This window comes from Cavia porcellus, unplaced genomic scaffold (assembly GCF_034190915.1).
Source record: "Cavia porcellus strain 051 isolate PalLab524CR breed Dunkin Hartley unplaced genomic scaffold, mCavPor4.1 scaffold_2, whole genome shotgun sequence".
Lineage (NCBI taxonomy): Eukaryota > Metazoa > Chordata > Mammalia > Rodentia > Caviidae > Cavia > Cavia porcellus.
The window spans coordinates 103,793,430-103,810,249 of record NW_026947485.1 but is presented as its reverse complement, the minus strand read 5'-3'; the positions used below and the strand labels follow the sequence as shown (position 1 = coordinate 103,810,249).

At 44.1% G+C, this 16,820-nt stretch overlaps 1 protein-coding gene across 1 annotated transcript in view; it reads left to right on the top strand.

Moving 5' to 3' along the window:
- The window catches only part of Tcerg1l (transcription elongation regulator 1 like), a 195,691-nt gene that overhangs the window by 162,140 nt on the left and 16,731 nt on the right, over positions 1-16,820 (top strand). The window contains exon 9 of the mRNA XM_063244957.1: positions 14,594-14,729. Coding sequence (XP_063101027.1) covers positions 14,594-14,729 — 136 coding nt within the window. The remainder of the gene's footprint in view (positions 1-14,593; positions 14,730-16,820) is intronic.

Here is a 16,820-nt window from a genome sequence, read left to right as displayed (position 1 = left end):
TTACCTAGTGAGAAATAGGGTGTTTGAAAATGCTAAAATGCTGTAAAATAAGTGAATGCTAAAGGTTATTACAAATTACGTCTTTAATTTGTCTTTAGATTACTATAGACTTATCTGCCTTCCAGTTACACACCAGAATCATATGTAATTCTCTAGGGATTTCATAAAACACAGAGTACATTGGTACATTTATAGTCTTTGACAGACATGAAAAACAAATGATTTACTATCACTTACTTTTTTTTTTCTTAAGCGCAGATATCCTCTGACATTTATTTTCTTTGTAAAAAGATCTGTGAAACTTAACTGAGAGAGGAGATCAAATATTGGCCTTAATCCTGAGATCTGTGCATCACGGTCTTTGGTAGTGCACCTGGGCACAGCCAGGGAGATTTTCTTGCTGCTAGGGGAGCAGAAGGTGGTCTTTTCCAATTCTTGTGAAACTTTTCATTCAAAAAGAGAAGAGTCTGAAATCTGACTGTCAGGCAGCCAATCTAAAATCAGGGCTGGAGCACTTGACCTCTGAGTTTTCTTAATGGATTCTCCTTTGACCCTTTTGGCCTGCTTTCAACCTCACTGACTCCATTGTGTTGAAGACTTGGCCTTTGCTGTTATCATGATCTTCTCACATGGCGAGAGGGCTGACATGCACCCTGGGAACTGCCCTGGCTGCCATTTGGCTCCAGAACTCTGAGATTAAGTCATGATCTTCCTGATAGACCTGATCTTCCTTTGAATGAAGAGGAGGGACTCCCCTTGTATAAATCTGTTGGTGCGATCCATGTATATGCCCCAGTGACTAATGTTTGCTTGATGGGGAATGTCAGGGATTCCTATCTCTGCAACACAGCCTCCTGCACATAGATATGGCCTTGCTTATGGCTATAGAGCAACAAGAAGCAATTCCCAAAAAGAAAGGGAAGAGGTTCTGTTTGTTCTTCAGCACTGGGCTTTTTGTTCACTCATCAAATGCTGAGTTTGGTGCTCAGCATGTGTGTGGGTAGGACACAGTACTTCTAGTTCCTTATTTGCTAGTGGAATGGAAATTTCTGGGACCATGTAATACCCACATCTCCTGTCAACTGGTTGTACAGAAGAAGGCTGTGTGCTTCTGTGAAAAGTCATGATTTGGTAAGGCAGGCAAAGTGGCTAGATGAATAACTAAATGGCCATTCTCAGATTATATGAATTCAGTCTCTCCCAACTCTGCATTTAAGGCATTGACAAAATGTCTGTCATCATCCAGTGTGTGCAGATCAGAGGGCCACAGAGACAACAGCACAGATGCCATTCCATGTTTCTTGGAACTGTTACCAGGAGCAAGGGAAGGTTAGCCATGTGACAGGTGATCTCTGACTATGAGCTCATGGCCCTGCACTACCTTTCCCAGCACCCCAGATGTTCACAATCCGTAATGCTTCAGTGAATGCCCGTAGGTGAGCCCCAATTCTTGCCATGGTTTGAGGCATCTTGGAATCAGCTTGTTATAGTGCCAGTATTGTGTTTCCTGTTTCATTTCTGTTATCACACTTTCCCCACCCCATCCACCCTGCTGCTTGGATTTGCTACTGGCAGTCTCATTGTATCAATGCTCTCTGGCCAACACTAAACTATACTAAGCCACAGCCCTGCTCCCTCCTGACACAGAGACCCTAACCCTACTCCAGTGTGGAGCAAGCATGGATTGCTAATCCAGGCTTGTCTTTGGGATTCTGGTCTCTCCTTATGTTTTTGAATGGACAAGTTGAGGACTCAGTGTGATAGGAGCTACAGTCACTTTTCTATTTGAGTCATAATCCTGGATTGCAGAAGGCTCTTAGGGAAAGAGTCACTGAGTTTTGTCATCACCAGAGCTTCCCTGCTCCATTTATGTTGAGTACCAAGCTGGGTGGATAGTTCGTAAAACCGAGTGGTTACCAGGCAACCTGGGAGTGTTGCTTCTGTTGAGTCTTAAATAATGAGCAAGGTTTGGGCAGGTTTTCCAAATGAAGAAAAATATTGCCTAGAAGGAAGAATGGAAGAGAGTTGATAGATCAGTAGTGGCCAATTGATGGCACACATGCCAAAGCAGACCATTTGTATCACTGAAAGCTCTACAAAGTTCACCATCATTGTGTTACCCCTCTTCTTTTGCCCCTAGAAAAGCACCAGAGTCGCCCAGAGGCTACCAACAGGCCAAGTAAAGGCTGATGCTCCCAGCTCACCCAAGAATCTCTAAAGAGCGTCCTTCTATATTTTAGGACTTTCCCTGAGCCCTAAAGAAATAAACTCTCTGAAAATGGTCTTTAACTGTAAACGACAGCTGTGATTTCCAGCTCTACTTTGATTTTAGGACTTGAGAACTCTCCCTTTTAAATAGGATCTGGAAACTTCTTATCCTCATAACACCTTCCATTCCAGTAAGCAGCATGAGCCTGGGGTGCCTGTCCACACTGAGAGCAATCTCCACCACTATTCTCACCTTCCCTCAGGAAGAAGCGATAGAACATCAGAAACCTGGCAATGGTGGCCCGACTGAAAGCTATGATTTCTGAAATTGCTGCAGCTTTTTGAAGTTGAAATACGTTTTCTTAAGCCACCAGTTTATTTTCACAGATGTGCCTGGGGGTGATTGAAATGAACTATGCATAGCCTGCAAGTTTAGTTTCACTGGAATGCTCTACTAGTTTATTTCCTGACCAGAAAGACTTCTGTCTATCAATTTCTTTGTGCAATTAAGCTAGCTCATATTTACTGTTTGCTCATAGTCTGCCAGGGGGCTGTATGCCTGCCACTGCAAGAATGCAGAGACAGTGGCAAGCAGGGTGGACATATGCAAACCTCACCACTTTCTCCACAATGCTTGTCATTAACAATTGTACAGGTGCATTCCTCCATAACTCCTTGGAAGCCTTGCTATCATGTGAAGTCGCTTCCTTGTGTTGCCCACAAAGACAGTGCATTTTCATATGTGTATGATACATTCTAGGCTAATTCTGAGCATTCTGATATTTCTATTGTGAAAACTACTTGATTTGAGCAAGATAGACAGAGATGATTCCAGGAGACCAGGCGACAGCAGGGAATCAGCCAGGTTGCCTCTGGGGGCATGGAGAGCCAATGAGAAAGCTTCAGCACGGAAACTGGTCAGGTACATTCCAAACCTCCAGGGACACTGAAGTTGTTTCTATCAGCAAACATGTCTCAGGATGGCGGAAGGAAGAAAGCAAATCATATACCAGGCTAACACAGCTGTATGGGGTCCAACACAGTGAAAAAGACAACTAAGTCCACTCAGCTAAGGACTAGGGTTTCTTTTGTTTTTCTGAGGTGGTGCTGCTGAGGATTAAACTTAGGCAGTCTCTATCACTGAGTTACACCTCCAGCCTTTTAATAAATCTTTCAATTTTGAGACAAGGTCTCTCTGAGATGCCCAGACTGGCCTAGAACTTTCCATTCCCTTGCCTCAGTCTCCCAAGTAATTAGAATTACAAGGTCTGCATCATTGTGCTGGCTGAGTACCTGCTATTTTACCTAATTTCTAATTTTTTACTTTTACTTACTTATATTTAAAAAATATGCATAGTCTTCAATTACCCATTTCTCAACTTCAGCAACTACCTTGTGGCCGGTAAGATCTCAGGCCATAGCCCTTTGAGATTGTTTTAAAACAAATCCAGGTAAATTTTTTGTAAATACCTACTAACTACATACATAACTAAATGTATACATACATAACTAAAGTGTAAAGATTTCAAAAATATAATAACAGTTAAAAAGCAAATGAACAAAAAACCAACAGTAATTCCCTAATATTATCAAATATCCATCCCACTTTATTATTCAAACTTCCTTATTTTATTTTCTCTGCAGTATGTTCAATGTTTCTGCCAAATCTCTTCTAACATATACATATCTACCCTTCCATGTCACTCACTTTTTTCTTCATTTGATCTAAAGGAATCAGTTTCTTTATAGCTTAGAGTTTCCCATACTTGGATATATACTATGGTGTGGTTTACTTAACATTTTCTTCTGTTCTCCTTGTATTTGGTGAATTTGTAGTCAAATCTAGATCAGATCCAGGCTTTCTTTCTGTTTTGGGGAGAATGCTTCATAGTGGTGTTGAGTTCCTCCCACCAGGACGCGTAATACAACTGGACAACTGTCTTCCTGTGATGTGAGCCAGTGATTTGCTTTTATCCATTATTTTCTTCAGGGTTGTTAAATACTAGTACCTTAACTGTATCACTTTATCTGTGTTTATTAATTTGACTTTGCTGCAGAATCTTTTGTCTGAATCTTCCCTTCATTGTTCCTGAGGTCACTGCAATTTCTCTTGAATGTGATGTTTTATCTTAGAATGGAGCATTCCCAGGACCAGCCATTACCTTCATCCTTTCTGGAGTCTCTGGGGTCCTGCAAATTTGGATCATAAAAGGACCCCCTGCCTCACCTGTGGCTCCCATGACCTGCTACATGGCCAAGGCTGGGGGTTAGAAAAGAGAGTGGTTATCTGTGATCTAGTGACATTCTTCACAGTGGTGTTTGCAGGCTTCCTGGCCTTGGGATGAGCCTCTGCCTTATCCACCTCCTTAGATAGTTACTGTTGCTATAATAGTGGCTCAGATAGATCTGTTGGGGTTGCTATGCCCACTCTGAGTTGGGTTTCTGAGGATACCTCTCTGACCCCTTAGTTTGTGAAGATGTTATCTGAGGGCTTTTCATTCTCTTATTCTTACAGCTTTGTCTGCTTCTGTGTGTTTATATAGAGAGATTAAAATGCTTTTCCTTTGCTTTTGCTTCATTTAGCACTAGGGAGTCTATTAGTTTTAAATCTTAGAATTATTTATAGAGTCCTGTGTCCTGAGATGGGTATGACTAGGCTGACTTTTTTTCTCTGATGGTTCCCAAAGCAATACCTGGAGGCAGCAGACTGAGGTAAAAGCAGGTTTTCATAGTTGTTGTTAGTTTACTTAAAGGGGTTAACCAGCCAAATCCCAAATGCTGAAGCCTGAAGCTCTAGCTCCCCATCCACCCCTCTCACCCATTGAAGATTAGATGTTCCCAGGAGTGCTCTTGGCAAGTGGCTTGGTGCACTGTGCTGTCAGTGAGAAGGTGGGTGGGAGGCAGAAGGTGATAGATGTCATCACTCTTGGTCCAGTGATTGTAGTTCCCAAGTGAGGTGTTACAGGCACAGAAATATGACTCGGTCAGGGTGCAAAGACCTCTTCATTGCTGGGGAACTTTTCAGATACATATAAACTCGGCACTGAAGAGTGAGCATGTTAACCAGTGAAGCCACCTTGTATGGCTGCTGCTCCCACTAGGGACCACTGCTTGGTCAGTGACAAAGCTGACCTGTTTCTAGTGCTTCAGGGAGTCTGAGGCATGTGATCACTGGAAATGCACCGCAGACCAAAAGAGACCACCTGCCATAGGCAGTCACACACCTTCCAATGGATGCTTACTACTGGCGAAGCTATGGCCCTAGAGGCAAGGGTCTTCTCTTAGCAACACGCCTCTGAGGAGTGTCACAATGCTCAGCACAGTGGAGAGTGCAGGACTCCCATAGTCTGACTGCTGTTCATTCTGCCTCCCTATCTAGCAGTGTTCCTGGCATGTAATTGGTTTTTACAACCACAACCATGTGGACAGAAAATACAGAAAGGGACTGATAAGTGGGATCACATTGAAGACACAGGGAAGCTGTCCAGCCATGACAGGCCTGCCTGGTCTTGGGCAGAGATGAACAGGGATTTGGTCAATCTTTCAGGCCCTCTGAGGCAAGTGTCATTAGGACCAGAAAGACTCCCCACATCAGGGACTAGAGGCTTGGCTCAGGGAAGAACTAAAATAAGTAAAGAAAACAGAGCAGGGCAGGGCTGGTAGGAAGTGAGGAGGGTAGACAAGCAGAGAGGTTGAAGTGAGGGGGAAATGTACCTAGGGATCCCAGTCAGCCCATTCCTCCTCTTCCAGGCAGATTCTAAGCCCCTGTTTAACCCACAGTCCTGCCATTCTATACCGGAAAAGTCTTGCCTCTGAATATAGCCAAGAGGAACAACTCTTCAACTTTCCCACTCACTAGTCTCTGGCATAATTCCTGCTCAGGGGTACACTAATCCCTTGTAGTCAAATTTTTGCCCACAGCCACATTTCATCCTGCAGAGGCATCTTTTAAAGTCCTTATTGCCTTTGAATCTCCACATTAGCAGAGCTGTGTAGGCAGAGCTGTGTGGGCAGAGCTGTGTGGGCAGAGCTATGTGGGCAGAGTTCCTGTGCTTTAGTCCTGCACAGAGACCTGGAACCCCTAATTGATGTGCCAACCTGTTCTATAGCTGTCAGAATCACACCTCAGTACTGCACAGTGTTGAGACTAAAAACCAGACACTAAAGAGCTTTCAGATTGTATCTCATCTGAAGATCATTTATTACAACTGCACGATAGGGTGCCTGAGGCACCATGGCAAAAAGATTCACAGAAATTTTGATTCCTGCAGAATTTTATATTGTGTCCCACACTTGAGTTATAGGCTGATGATATTTTGATAATAAATTCCCAGCCCTCTTTGCTGGGAGACAGAACAATTTTTTCTCAACTATGAAGTCAAATAAAAGATGAGATATACCCCGATGAAGAGAGGTTTAAAGCTAACCTACAAATGTCAGGTGTAGATGATCAAAAGCCTGCAAGACAAGTGAATAATCATAATTACCACCATTATTATCAGTATCATCACAGTGACACTAACATTAGTATGGTCATCACCACAGATGCCACCACCACCACCACGATTGCCATCATCATCTTATCATCACTGTCATCAGAGCTACTCCCACCATCATGACCTCCTTAGTATCACTGTGATCAGTATTATTTACGTATTTTCTATTGTCCTAAATAAATTAAAGTGCATTATCTCAGTTTAGAGGAAGCTACACAGAGAGTTGTAAACAAATACCAGATGTTTTTATTTCATTTAATTCTGGCAATCAAATCTCATGAGTTAGGTACTATTATTTCAACACAGATGAAAACAAAGGACAGAAGAAATACAGTGTTGGTGAAACTAGGAGACTTACCTAGGAGCACACAACATCTCACTGGAAATGACCATGGCCTCTATAAGTATGGAAATGAAAATTTTAATTAGTGCCCCATGTTCTGCCTCCTTTCTCATTCCTGCAATGTGGATCTCTTCTTGATATCTGGGAGATCGAGAGGTAGGGCTTGAAGAGGTTTATGCTCATTCATGCCTAACAGATCTTTTGAGACCAACTGAGACTTCTAGGCATGTTTGATGCCCAAGGTCTTACCCTTTGCTGGAGCAGTCAATAAATGTCATTCAGTGATCACGCATTCAGAAGACTTACACAAACGCAGCAAGAATTTCCTGATAGACAAATTCTAGTCATCCTTCTGCAGAGCAGGTACAAAAACTGGAAATGAGAATGGCCACAAGCACTGAGGCCCATGCATCGCAACAAGGCTGAAGTTTGTGGCCTTTGTTCTCTATAGAAGGTGGAACTTGGAGCTCACCTGCAGTGAATGTGTCTCCAAGAAATCCATAAGAAACAAACAGGATCCACAAAGCATTTATTTCACTGCTTGTTCCTTACCAAAATCCACCTCCTTTGGAAACAGTCAAATGACAAGGCAAAAGCTGAGTCTAGACTTGGGGGGGACATGAAGCTGGAAAACCATGTGGGAAGAGGATGCCTGGGGGCAAAGGCAAAGAGAGATGCTCTAGGCAAAGAAGAGAGAATGAGTGTATGAGGCATTCAAATCAGGCTGGTGGAAATAGAGAATGTGAAGACACTACCTTTCTTTTACCAGGATGTGTCCTTTGAAGGCACAGGTGAGGTGTCACAGACCTGGTTCCCCTGGATATGTGACAGAAGACACTGGAGAAGGGCACCAAGGAACCAGACAGATAGGAAACACGCCATGGAGAAGCTGAGATTTTATGCAGGCCAAAGGTGAAAGTTTCCCAGAAACCTCTTGAAATGTGGTGGTCATTTTTTGGCTTGGGGAAGATGGCAGTGCTATCTGAACCAGGCTGGAATTGTCCCAACCTCCACCTTGCCCTAAGATTGTCCCATCCTCCACCTTGCCCTGGGATTCTTGCTATCCAGCTCAGTGCCTCTCAAATTAACCGTACGAATGATCTGGGACAATCCTGGCAATGCCTAGATTTCTTATCCAGTTAGGATAGACCATGTCATGGATGGAACTGTCTCCTTCAAAAATTCCTCTGTTGAAGTGAGGCAGAGGAGGAGGGAGAAATGAATGAATAAGACACTAATATATCTTAGATGACTTTCTACAACTTGGAGTCTGTTAAACGACCACTCAAATATCCCCCTTATGACCATTAAAAAATAACCTTGTTGGTACATTGAAAGTCAAAGCACCAAAAAAGTGGCCAACCACTGATCAGAGACCAGATAACCTGTGCAAATTGCCACTGACTTTATAACAACAGTCAATCAAAGAGATAGCACTTTTGATTTAGGAAGCAGTGACAGTAAATTTTAACACTGCACCCAGTGGAGGCTTCCACCCAGGGTGCGAAGTGCCTGCTTGGCATGTATTACTATCTTCTACTCCAAGCAGCAGCCATCAGATTATATTCCCTTGGAATGAAGGAAGATTTCAAAACTATTTCAAAGAAATTTTCACTCAGGAATGGTGTGAGAAATTGCAAACACCCTTGCCACTGAGGAGTCTCAGTCATGTGCCCCAGGCCAGCTCAGGGTGCCAGAAAATGCCTCTGAGCTCTCTGTGCACCCCACGTCTCAGGGGTGCTTGGGCGCACAACAGGGAAGTCTCATGGGGACACAGGCCTCAGGAGCAATGTCTTCCAGGATGCCTCACTCTTCTTCCAGCCCTTGGGGATTCCCATGTCACTTGGAGTAAAAGGTCACATCCCTCCCCTGGTGAAGGAGACCAGAGTGACCTGGCCCTTCACTGATCTCTGTATGCTGTCCTCCTGTGGTTCATCCTCTGTGATATCCTTGGTGCTCCTCCTCGGGGCCTTTGCAGGGTGAAGCACTGGGCTCAGGATGTTCTCTCAGGTCCCACAGGGCTCCTGCACCTCTCTGTAGCATTTCTTCATGGCTGTTCTCCCTGCTAAATTGGACCTGGACTCTCTCTTCTTCTAGGCCTCTTCACTCTTGTTTTTTTCTTTTTAAACGTCCTAAATATGAAACGTATCTCAGTACATCACCCATTTCCTCATCAGTTGCCTGTGGGTTTCTCTTGGTCCTCCCTCCATAGTGTGAGCCTCAGCAGGAAAGTTTCTCTAGCTCAGCATCTGAAACAGCAGGGTCTGCTGAAGACACTAGCAGATGCTGCTCAAGCAAGGGTCCCTGTCCCCCTCACTGCACACTTCCAGACAGAGCTCCTTGGAAAGTTTTACCAAGGTGTGTAAGGATCTGTGATGTATGAACATGGAACTTTCAGAGACACCAGCAAGAGAAGCCATGCAGCAGGGCCTCCAGAAACGTCTAATGAAACAGAAACCACTAGACCTATGCTCTAACAATACTTTTCTGACACCAATTGGATATCCTATAATTTTCCACAATTCTTACACTCTGTGGCCCCAGATAGACTGTTCAGGTCAAGAGCTGACCAGGGAGACTACCCTCTCTGCAGACCAGCTGCAAATGGGTCCCCATGTTTCTTAATCTACTTTATGTTGCTATAGCTGGTACCACAAACTGAGTAATTTACAGCAAAGAGAGGTTTATTCAGCTCATGACCTGGAGCTACATGGTTGAGTGACCACATTTAATGAGTCTTTCTTGCTGGTGGCTCTGTCCAGAGTCCTGCTGTGGCACAAGGCATCTCATGGTAAGACAGAGTAAACTTGCTAACTTGTCTCTTCTTACAAAGCCACTCTAATGCAATCATGGTGGCCTTTCCCTCCTAATCTCATCTGATCCTAAATATCTCCCATATTTCCCACTTGGTTCTACCTTTTAATTACTCTAAATGCCACATGAGTTTGTTGGGAACATTAAAATCACAACACAGGCTTTTTGAATATGCATGTACCCCCATGCAGCTACAAATTTGGGAACTCTCACAATCAACTCTCTCTTAGGGTTGGTAATTTGCTAGTGACTCAGAATTCACTGAAAGTGATATGTTCATGGTTCCAGTTTTGTTATAAAGGTAACTGTTTGGTGGAAAAGAAGGGTAAGATCAGGGAGAGTCCAAAGGAGCAGTTATGTGCTACCATCTCAAAACTACAATGATCCCTAGCCAGAATGTTCCTAAACTTCAATCTTTAAAGTTCTATTTAGTTTTCATTACAGAGGCATGATTGATTGCATCACTGACCAAGTGTCTTAATTGTATGCACAGCCTTTCTCTCTCCACTCTGTATGTTGTGTGGGTGGGGCTGAAAGAGGCTTAGCTCCTGGTCCAAGACAGACGGGACGCAGCAAGGACCACAGAGGTCACTGGCTATGCACTTCTGGCCCTCTTGCCTGTCACTAGTACAGATGAATGTGGCTGCCTGCCTGCAAGGAACGGCTGGTGGAACCTGCCAAAGGTGTCTGTCTTTGCCATTTCTCGCTGAACATTTTATGAACAAGTTGGATGGGGACACAGAAGATCTGTTTATCAAACTTCTAGGAACTACAAAATTAGGAAGCTGATTAGTTAATGCTGAATACCAAGATGTTTAACTATTTCAATAGGACAAAATTAACAGGATTCTATTTATATTGTAGGGTTGTGGTTCTGTAAAGCATTTTAAGAACTTACTGTCTTAACCATGTATCCTACTGCAAATAAGGTCCAGGGAGTTTCCAAAATTTATCCAGCACTTGGAAAATTATATCTTTTTCTCCAGAGCCAGCTCCTCTGACGGCACTTTTTCCACAAGAGAAACTGGTGGCACCATACCAACTGCCAACCAGTCTTGATTTCTTTCTTTTTCTTCATTTATGGTTCTGCTTCCATCCGGTGGTCATCCTGAAGGCCTTATGTTCCTGAAAAACCTCTTGGAATGATAATTACCATTACAAGACCAACCTATAACCCCTACACTGGTCCCCATTTGCTAGAGACTTCAACTCTGGCTCCAGTTTCAGGTGTGGTTGATGTGCATCCACTGGTATTCAGTCCATTCTCTACTGGGCTATCATCCATGGAAGGAGGGGCAGGGAACCCCTCGTATAGCTAAACTTCCCTCAGTGCAGGTCACATGGTACACCAAGGGAGACCAGACAGTAAGGGATCTAAGTTGCTTTGGGGAGGGTGATGTGGACTCCCTCCATGGACCTTGGATAGCCCTGCCAGGTGGACCCTACCATCCTCTCACTGAGAGGTAAACAGACCTAGGTACATCATCTGTCTTAGGAACACAGACTTCAGTGGATTTTCCCAACAGAAGTTTGAAACTTGATCCTTTCAGTGCTGAAGTCTATGCTTCTTTCCTTGTAGGTGATAGAGATGACACATGTGGCCCTTGCTCCCGAGGGCGTAACTAAATGCCTCAGACTAGTAGAGAAAAGGAGTAATAAAAAATCACTTTGTTTTCTCACAGTCTGTACCAGGGGACTAGTTGGTGGTTGTGACTCTTTGCTAGGAAGCCATTTCAGATACAGTTTGGTTGTGTGGGAAGTCTCTGGGTGGCATGAGCTATGTCTGTGCTTAAGGTGACCTCTAATGTGGCAGATGTGCCCAGAGGACTGAGCTAAGGTGCAAAACTGGGAGAAAAAAGCCCCTCTTGTAGGGCTTGGAAATGATCACTATGCTGTCTACACACAAAAGTGAAGAAGCAAAAGAAAAGCAAGGACCATCCTATCCTTCAGAGGAGAGCCAGAGCAAGAGTGCCAGCATTTCGGTAACACCATGGTGAAAGGTTGGAAAAGACCAGCACTTTCAGCCCGTACATCAGACACAGAACGCTTCCCAAGGCAATACATCAATTTACTGAGATTTCTGTAACAGTAAAAAAGTCATTCAGCCCCAAGGATATCACAAGTATATTCAGCAGATTGTATTTTCTTCTTACCAATTCTCACTGTGCCAATAGCTGAGCCCTCTGGAAGCTGCCCACTGATTCTGAACAAAATATTTTGTTGAATAAGCAATAATATGTGATCATCAATGTGCTCACAATGTCCCAATTAATCTTTTTTCAAGTTGCAACAATACAGGCCTTGTTTGCACACTTCTATTTTTAACTAATGAAAATTTGTTACAAAGAAATCTTAATTATCCCTTTCAGAATATAACACAATTTCAAATCCACTGGTAATTTCCTTTTTTGCAAAATTTCCCATAATAGTGGAAGACTTTAAGTTCTTCTAAAATAGTCAGTCTATAAATAAAATTCTCTAATGAGCTGAGCAATCCTTTTGCTTTCTTTTTGTGTGAGTTTGGATAAACCCATATTATAGCCCTGTGAATGAATCCCTCTTGTTAGACAGAAAACACTGAATATTGTCAGCATCAGCTAAAAGTGGTAACTGATTCATTTCTATAGCTTGTAGGACAGACAATGACCAAAATGGTGTGGATTTGGCAGGGGGAGAAAGCCCTGGACTGGTCTGGTTTGGGCAGCTAACTGATCATATGTCCCTTTTATTCTTGGTCTCCCTTCCTGTTCTCCAAGAGGAGGCAGTGTAGGATTGACTTGTGTCCATATATTCTGGAGGAGGCCCACTTGGGCTGCCTAACTTCAGGAAGTGGGAGCCATTCTGGTTAACATTATCCCTGGTTGCTACTCCTAGAAGCTAGTGGCATTCCATAGTGCCAAAAATTCCCAGAGGCAAACTCACTCCATTGAGAGCATTCTGCTAAAAATCAAAGACACCTAGAGCTGGAAAATAGTAAAGTGTTAAAATATCATAGTCAAGACTAGCGTATTAGAGGGAAAGAGATCCTGGTACAGAATTGAGCTCAATTCCAAACACAGCTGGGGCAAACAGGAAATTACATCAGAGGAGCAGGGCGTGGCTTACGGGCAGGGCATTGCCAACAAGATACAGCAGAGTGCAAGGAAATTCTGGCTAAGCTGAGCACAAGCCATAGTAGCCATATATCCCTCTTGGGAATGGAGGAAGAGGAGGGGACTTACTAGATATCCAGGTTATAAAGTGTCAAGGATGGAGGTTTTGGTGAAACAAATTCATCAGTGTTTTTGCTCATATCGTACAATGCAGAGATGAATATGGAAGTACATTAGAAAGTTCAGGAAACTGGACAGTTTGGTATAGGTGACAATATTCATCAGTAGCTTAAAGTTAGGAAGTCCAGACTAGGTATGAGGCTGGTTTTAAAAAGAAAAGACGAGGCTCCTACTTCTTAAAAGCCTGATGCTTTAGGGTCCATCCACTGTGCAGGTAGCACTAAGTTGCCTTCCTCCTTGATGACCCCTTTGCACAATCCCTGGTCTCACTTAACCTCAGCACAGCAGAGGTAAGGGTGCTGCAGAGCAATGTCCAGGGACTGGAATTGGTCAGAGAACCTCCCTACATTACACCTGCCACTGGGAATGGTCACTGCCAGGGACTTCCATGGGACAGAGCCAGGCTAGAGAGGTCAGAGTAAGCATGATGAAACTGTGTTCCAGACCAGTGTAGGTTACTACTGCAGGACAGAGGAGGATCAGGCTTCATCCACAGGCACAAGAGGTCCTGGCCAGCTGCTACTTCTGAGGCCAGGCCAGGTCAGGGAGGTATAAAAGCAATATATGAGAGGAAAGGTCTGCATTTGGCTAATAATTTTCTTACAGCAGTGAGCACCCGAGCTTTTTAGGAGGTTTCCAGTGACAATAATGCAAGTACAGAGTCCATATTGGAAAAGCACAGACCTCTCCTCTTCCTTCCATGAGAAGAAAGCCCATGACCCCTGGGACTCCAAAGAAGCCATGTTGAGCTTTCTAGCATGGCGGGGCACCTTCAAAGATGCCTTACTCCATGCTTTCTCAGGGCTTGGTCCTATGATTTCCCTGCCTAGGACATAGTCAGTGTCCTAGTGCTTGACTAGGGCCACCCCTCAATGTGGGGATAAATATTTCTCTGGGACCCTGGGGTTTTCTTTTGTCTGTAGTCTCTGTGCCAGGACAAGTCCTAGTCTCCCTCTTTTGATAACTCCCCTCTTTGAGCTCAGTCTCAGTGCGATGTGTTCTTTTCCAGTTGCCATCTTCCACACATCTATCCAATAGTGCAGGGAACCAGTGAGTACTCAGTTAAGAAGGCTCTCTGTCCTCTGCTCCCTGGATGACTGCCTCTGTGCAGTGACATGTAAATCTCAGCAACCAATCTGTGGGGCACAGGCAGGGTCCTGCCTGGAGTATCCTGGGTGACATCCCTGGATCCTGCCCATATGTGTCCTCCAGCTCTTAAACTGGTGTTCATTGTCCATCTACTAGGGCCTCGGTCTCACCAGCTGGCCCCAAAGCAGCGAAACTGTTTGCACACCAAGGGCAAAAGTCTCCATTCTTGCCCAGCCAACTATATCTGACTTTAAAAAAATGTTTTCAGGTTCTTTTTTCTTAAAGAGTTATCTCAGAGAGGGTTTTTGAAAGTGAAACACAGATGGGTCTCTCTGGCTGGGTTTAACTGTCTGCCTCTTGTGCCCCAAAAGGATGGAAGGCTGTGAGAGTCCCTGTCTGGAGGAAGCTGAGCAGGAGGACAAAGGCACACGGACACCACCTCCCAAGATTCTCCTGCCCCTGGAGGAGCGCGTGACCCATTTCCGAGATATGCTCCTGGAGAGAGGGGTAAGAAACCCTAGAGACCCCCCAAAGGACCATCAACACTGAGAGGGGCTGCTGAGGAGCCAGAGCAGGCAGACACTTGTGTCTTGCTGAGTCCATGATCAGGCTGACTGATGTTCAGGTACTAAGTAATTTGAAGCTGGGAAAGCAAATCAGTCTGGAAGGGATCCATGCTTCTTATCTCAAGGTGGAAAAGCAAAGTTTGTAAGGCATGTGGGAAGCTTTACTGAGCAGCTTTGCTACTTATGAGTAAGGAGTTCTGAGGAATAGGCAGAGTAGGATCCATGAAGGAACAGGTTAGGAGCAGGCACAGGAAGCTCTTGCTTGTGTGGGGGAGATTCTTGGTGTTTTCAGGTCAGGCCGCAGTATCCAAACCTTAGCAAAATGCTCAGGAATATCTTATCCATTAGGGCAGTGATGGTGAAACTTTTAGAGAATTCAGTGATATAAACAGCCTGCTGTGACACATGTGCCACAGGTTCGCCACAGTTGCACTAGGGACTACCACAGCTATGGAGGCTGTGACTGTTTTTAAGTAAAATTAGGATATCTTCATTGCAGCTGATTTGTGGGTCTCATTTTGAGTAGAGGAGGTTACATTTGAATCTCCTGCCAATGACTTTTATTTCTTGCTTTGGCTTTTGGGTATAAAATGAGCCAGACACAATATTGCAGCCCAGTTGGATTTCTTCACAAAATGAAGCTGAACACAGAAGGTAGTAATGGAGCCTATATGTGAAGATAATTATAATGAGCACTTTAATGGCTTTGTGAATTCAATATCAAATTCCCTCTGTGGTCTATGAGAAGTCTCAGACTGTTTCCTAGCCCTTTCCACAGCAGGTGCTGCTCAGGACTGGGCATGAAGGTGGGTGGGCGGGAAGAGCCAGAACAAGCTATGGTGGATTTAGATTCCCCCAGGGCCAGGTGTCACCCAGAGGGAGAGGAAGACTGAGGCAGATCTTGCTCTTCAGTATTCTAGTAGGAAGGGGCTTATCCCCTCTTCTTCTTAGAGACCTCTCTTCATTTATACCATGAATTTGTATGTGTAGATCTTCTTATATAGCCATCCACTTGAAAGAAAACAGAGTGCTTGGCCTCAGGAACTAGAAGACAGACTTCATTAGGCCAAACGTGGCGACAGGGTATAAGTGAAGTCAAATAGCTATGTCAGACTTGGAAAAGGAGTTAAGGCAGCCACTCTATCACACAAATCTGCACAGTGTCCTTGCTCTGGGATACCCTGCCAGGCTGCAATACGACATTCCTGGCATCACCCATCCTCCGAGGATCTAGAGCATGGGGAATCTCAGTGCAGCTGGGGCTGGGGCCTGGTATGTAGAATATGCATTTTCCTGGGTGTCCTATAAAAGCTGACATTATCCTTATGCATCCTTGGCCTGGGTACCACAGTGGCTTTGGAGAAAGCCCTAGAGCTTGCAAGAGTGGGCCACTTTCCAGAAGGACTACTCTTCTAGAAGGGTGGTTCTTTGCTACCCCTGTGCTACACTCCTGTGCACAGTTGTAGGACAGAGTTGGTGGCTCATCACAGGAATGGAACACAGCACTCTCTCTCCAGAGACTTAGTCCTGTTCTTTCCTCATGGAATGAATGCCCCTCTAGGCTCTCAATGGCTTGGACTGTCTTTCAGAGGTTTTCTGTCCATTACCACCACTTCTATTTACATTACAAGGACATTGCAGAAATATATATGTTTGTTTCTGAGTTTCTGAATTGACTCAAGACATCTGATCTAACTAAATTCTTTGGAAGGCAATATGGTTTTTCTTCCATTAGATACATTGGCATTATGAACTTTTAATTTACTCCTATTATATAACTTTTCATCTCTTTATTTTGGAAGCAGAGATCCCAATTTGCCAACACAGTTTTATATTAACCTACAATGGGATGAGCACTGCCCTATAGGCAGAAAGGCTGGCAGGGTATTTTTATGTGGGCTCTTGGATTTATCCAAATGGTTTGCTTGAGAGATTTTACTATGACATTAGCAGGGAATTCTTGACTCATTGAGTGTGAATGATTCGTTTCAAACTTTTAGATTCTTATATGAAAATCAGCAAGAATAACAGA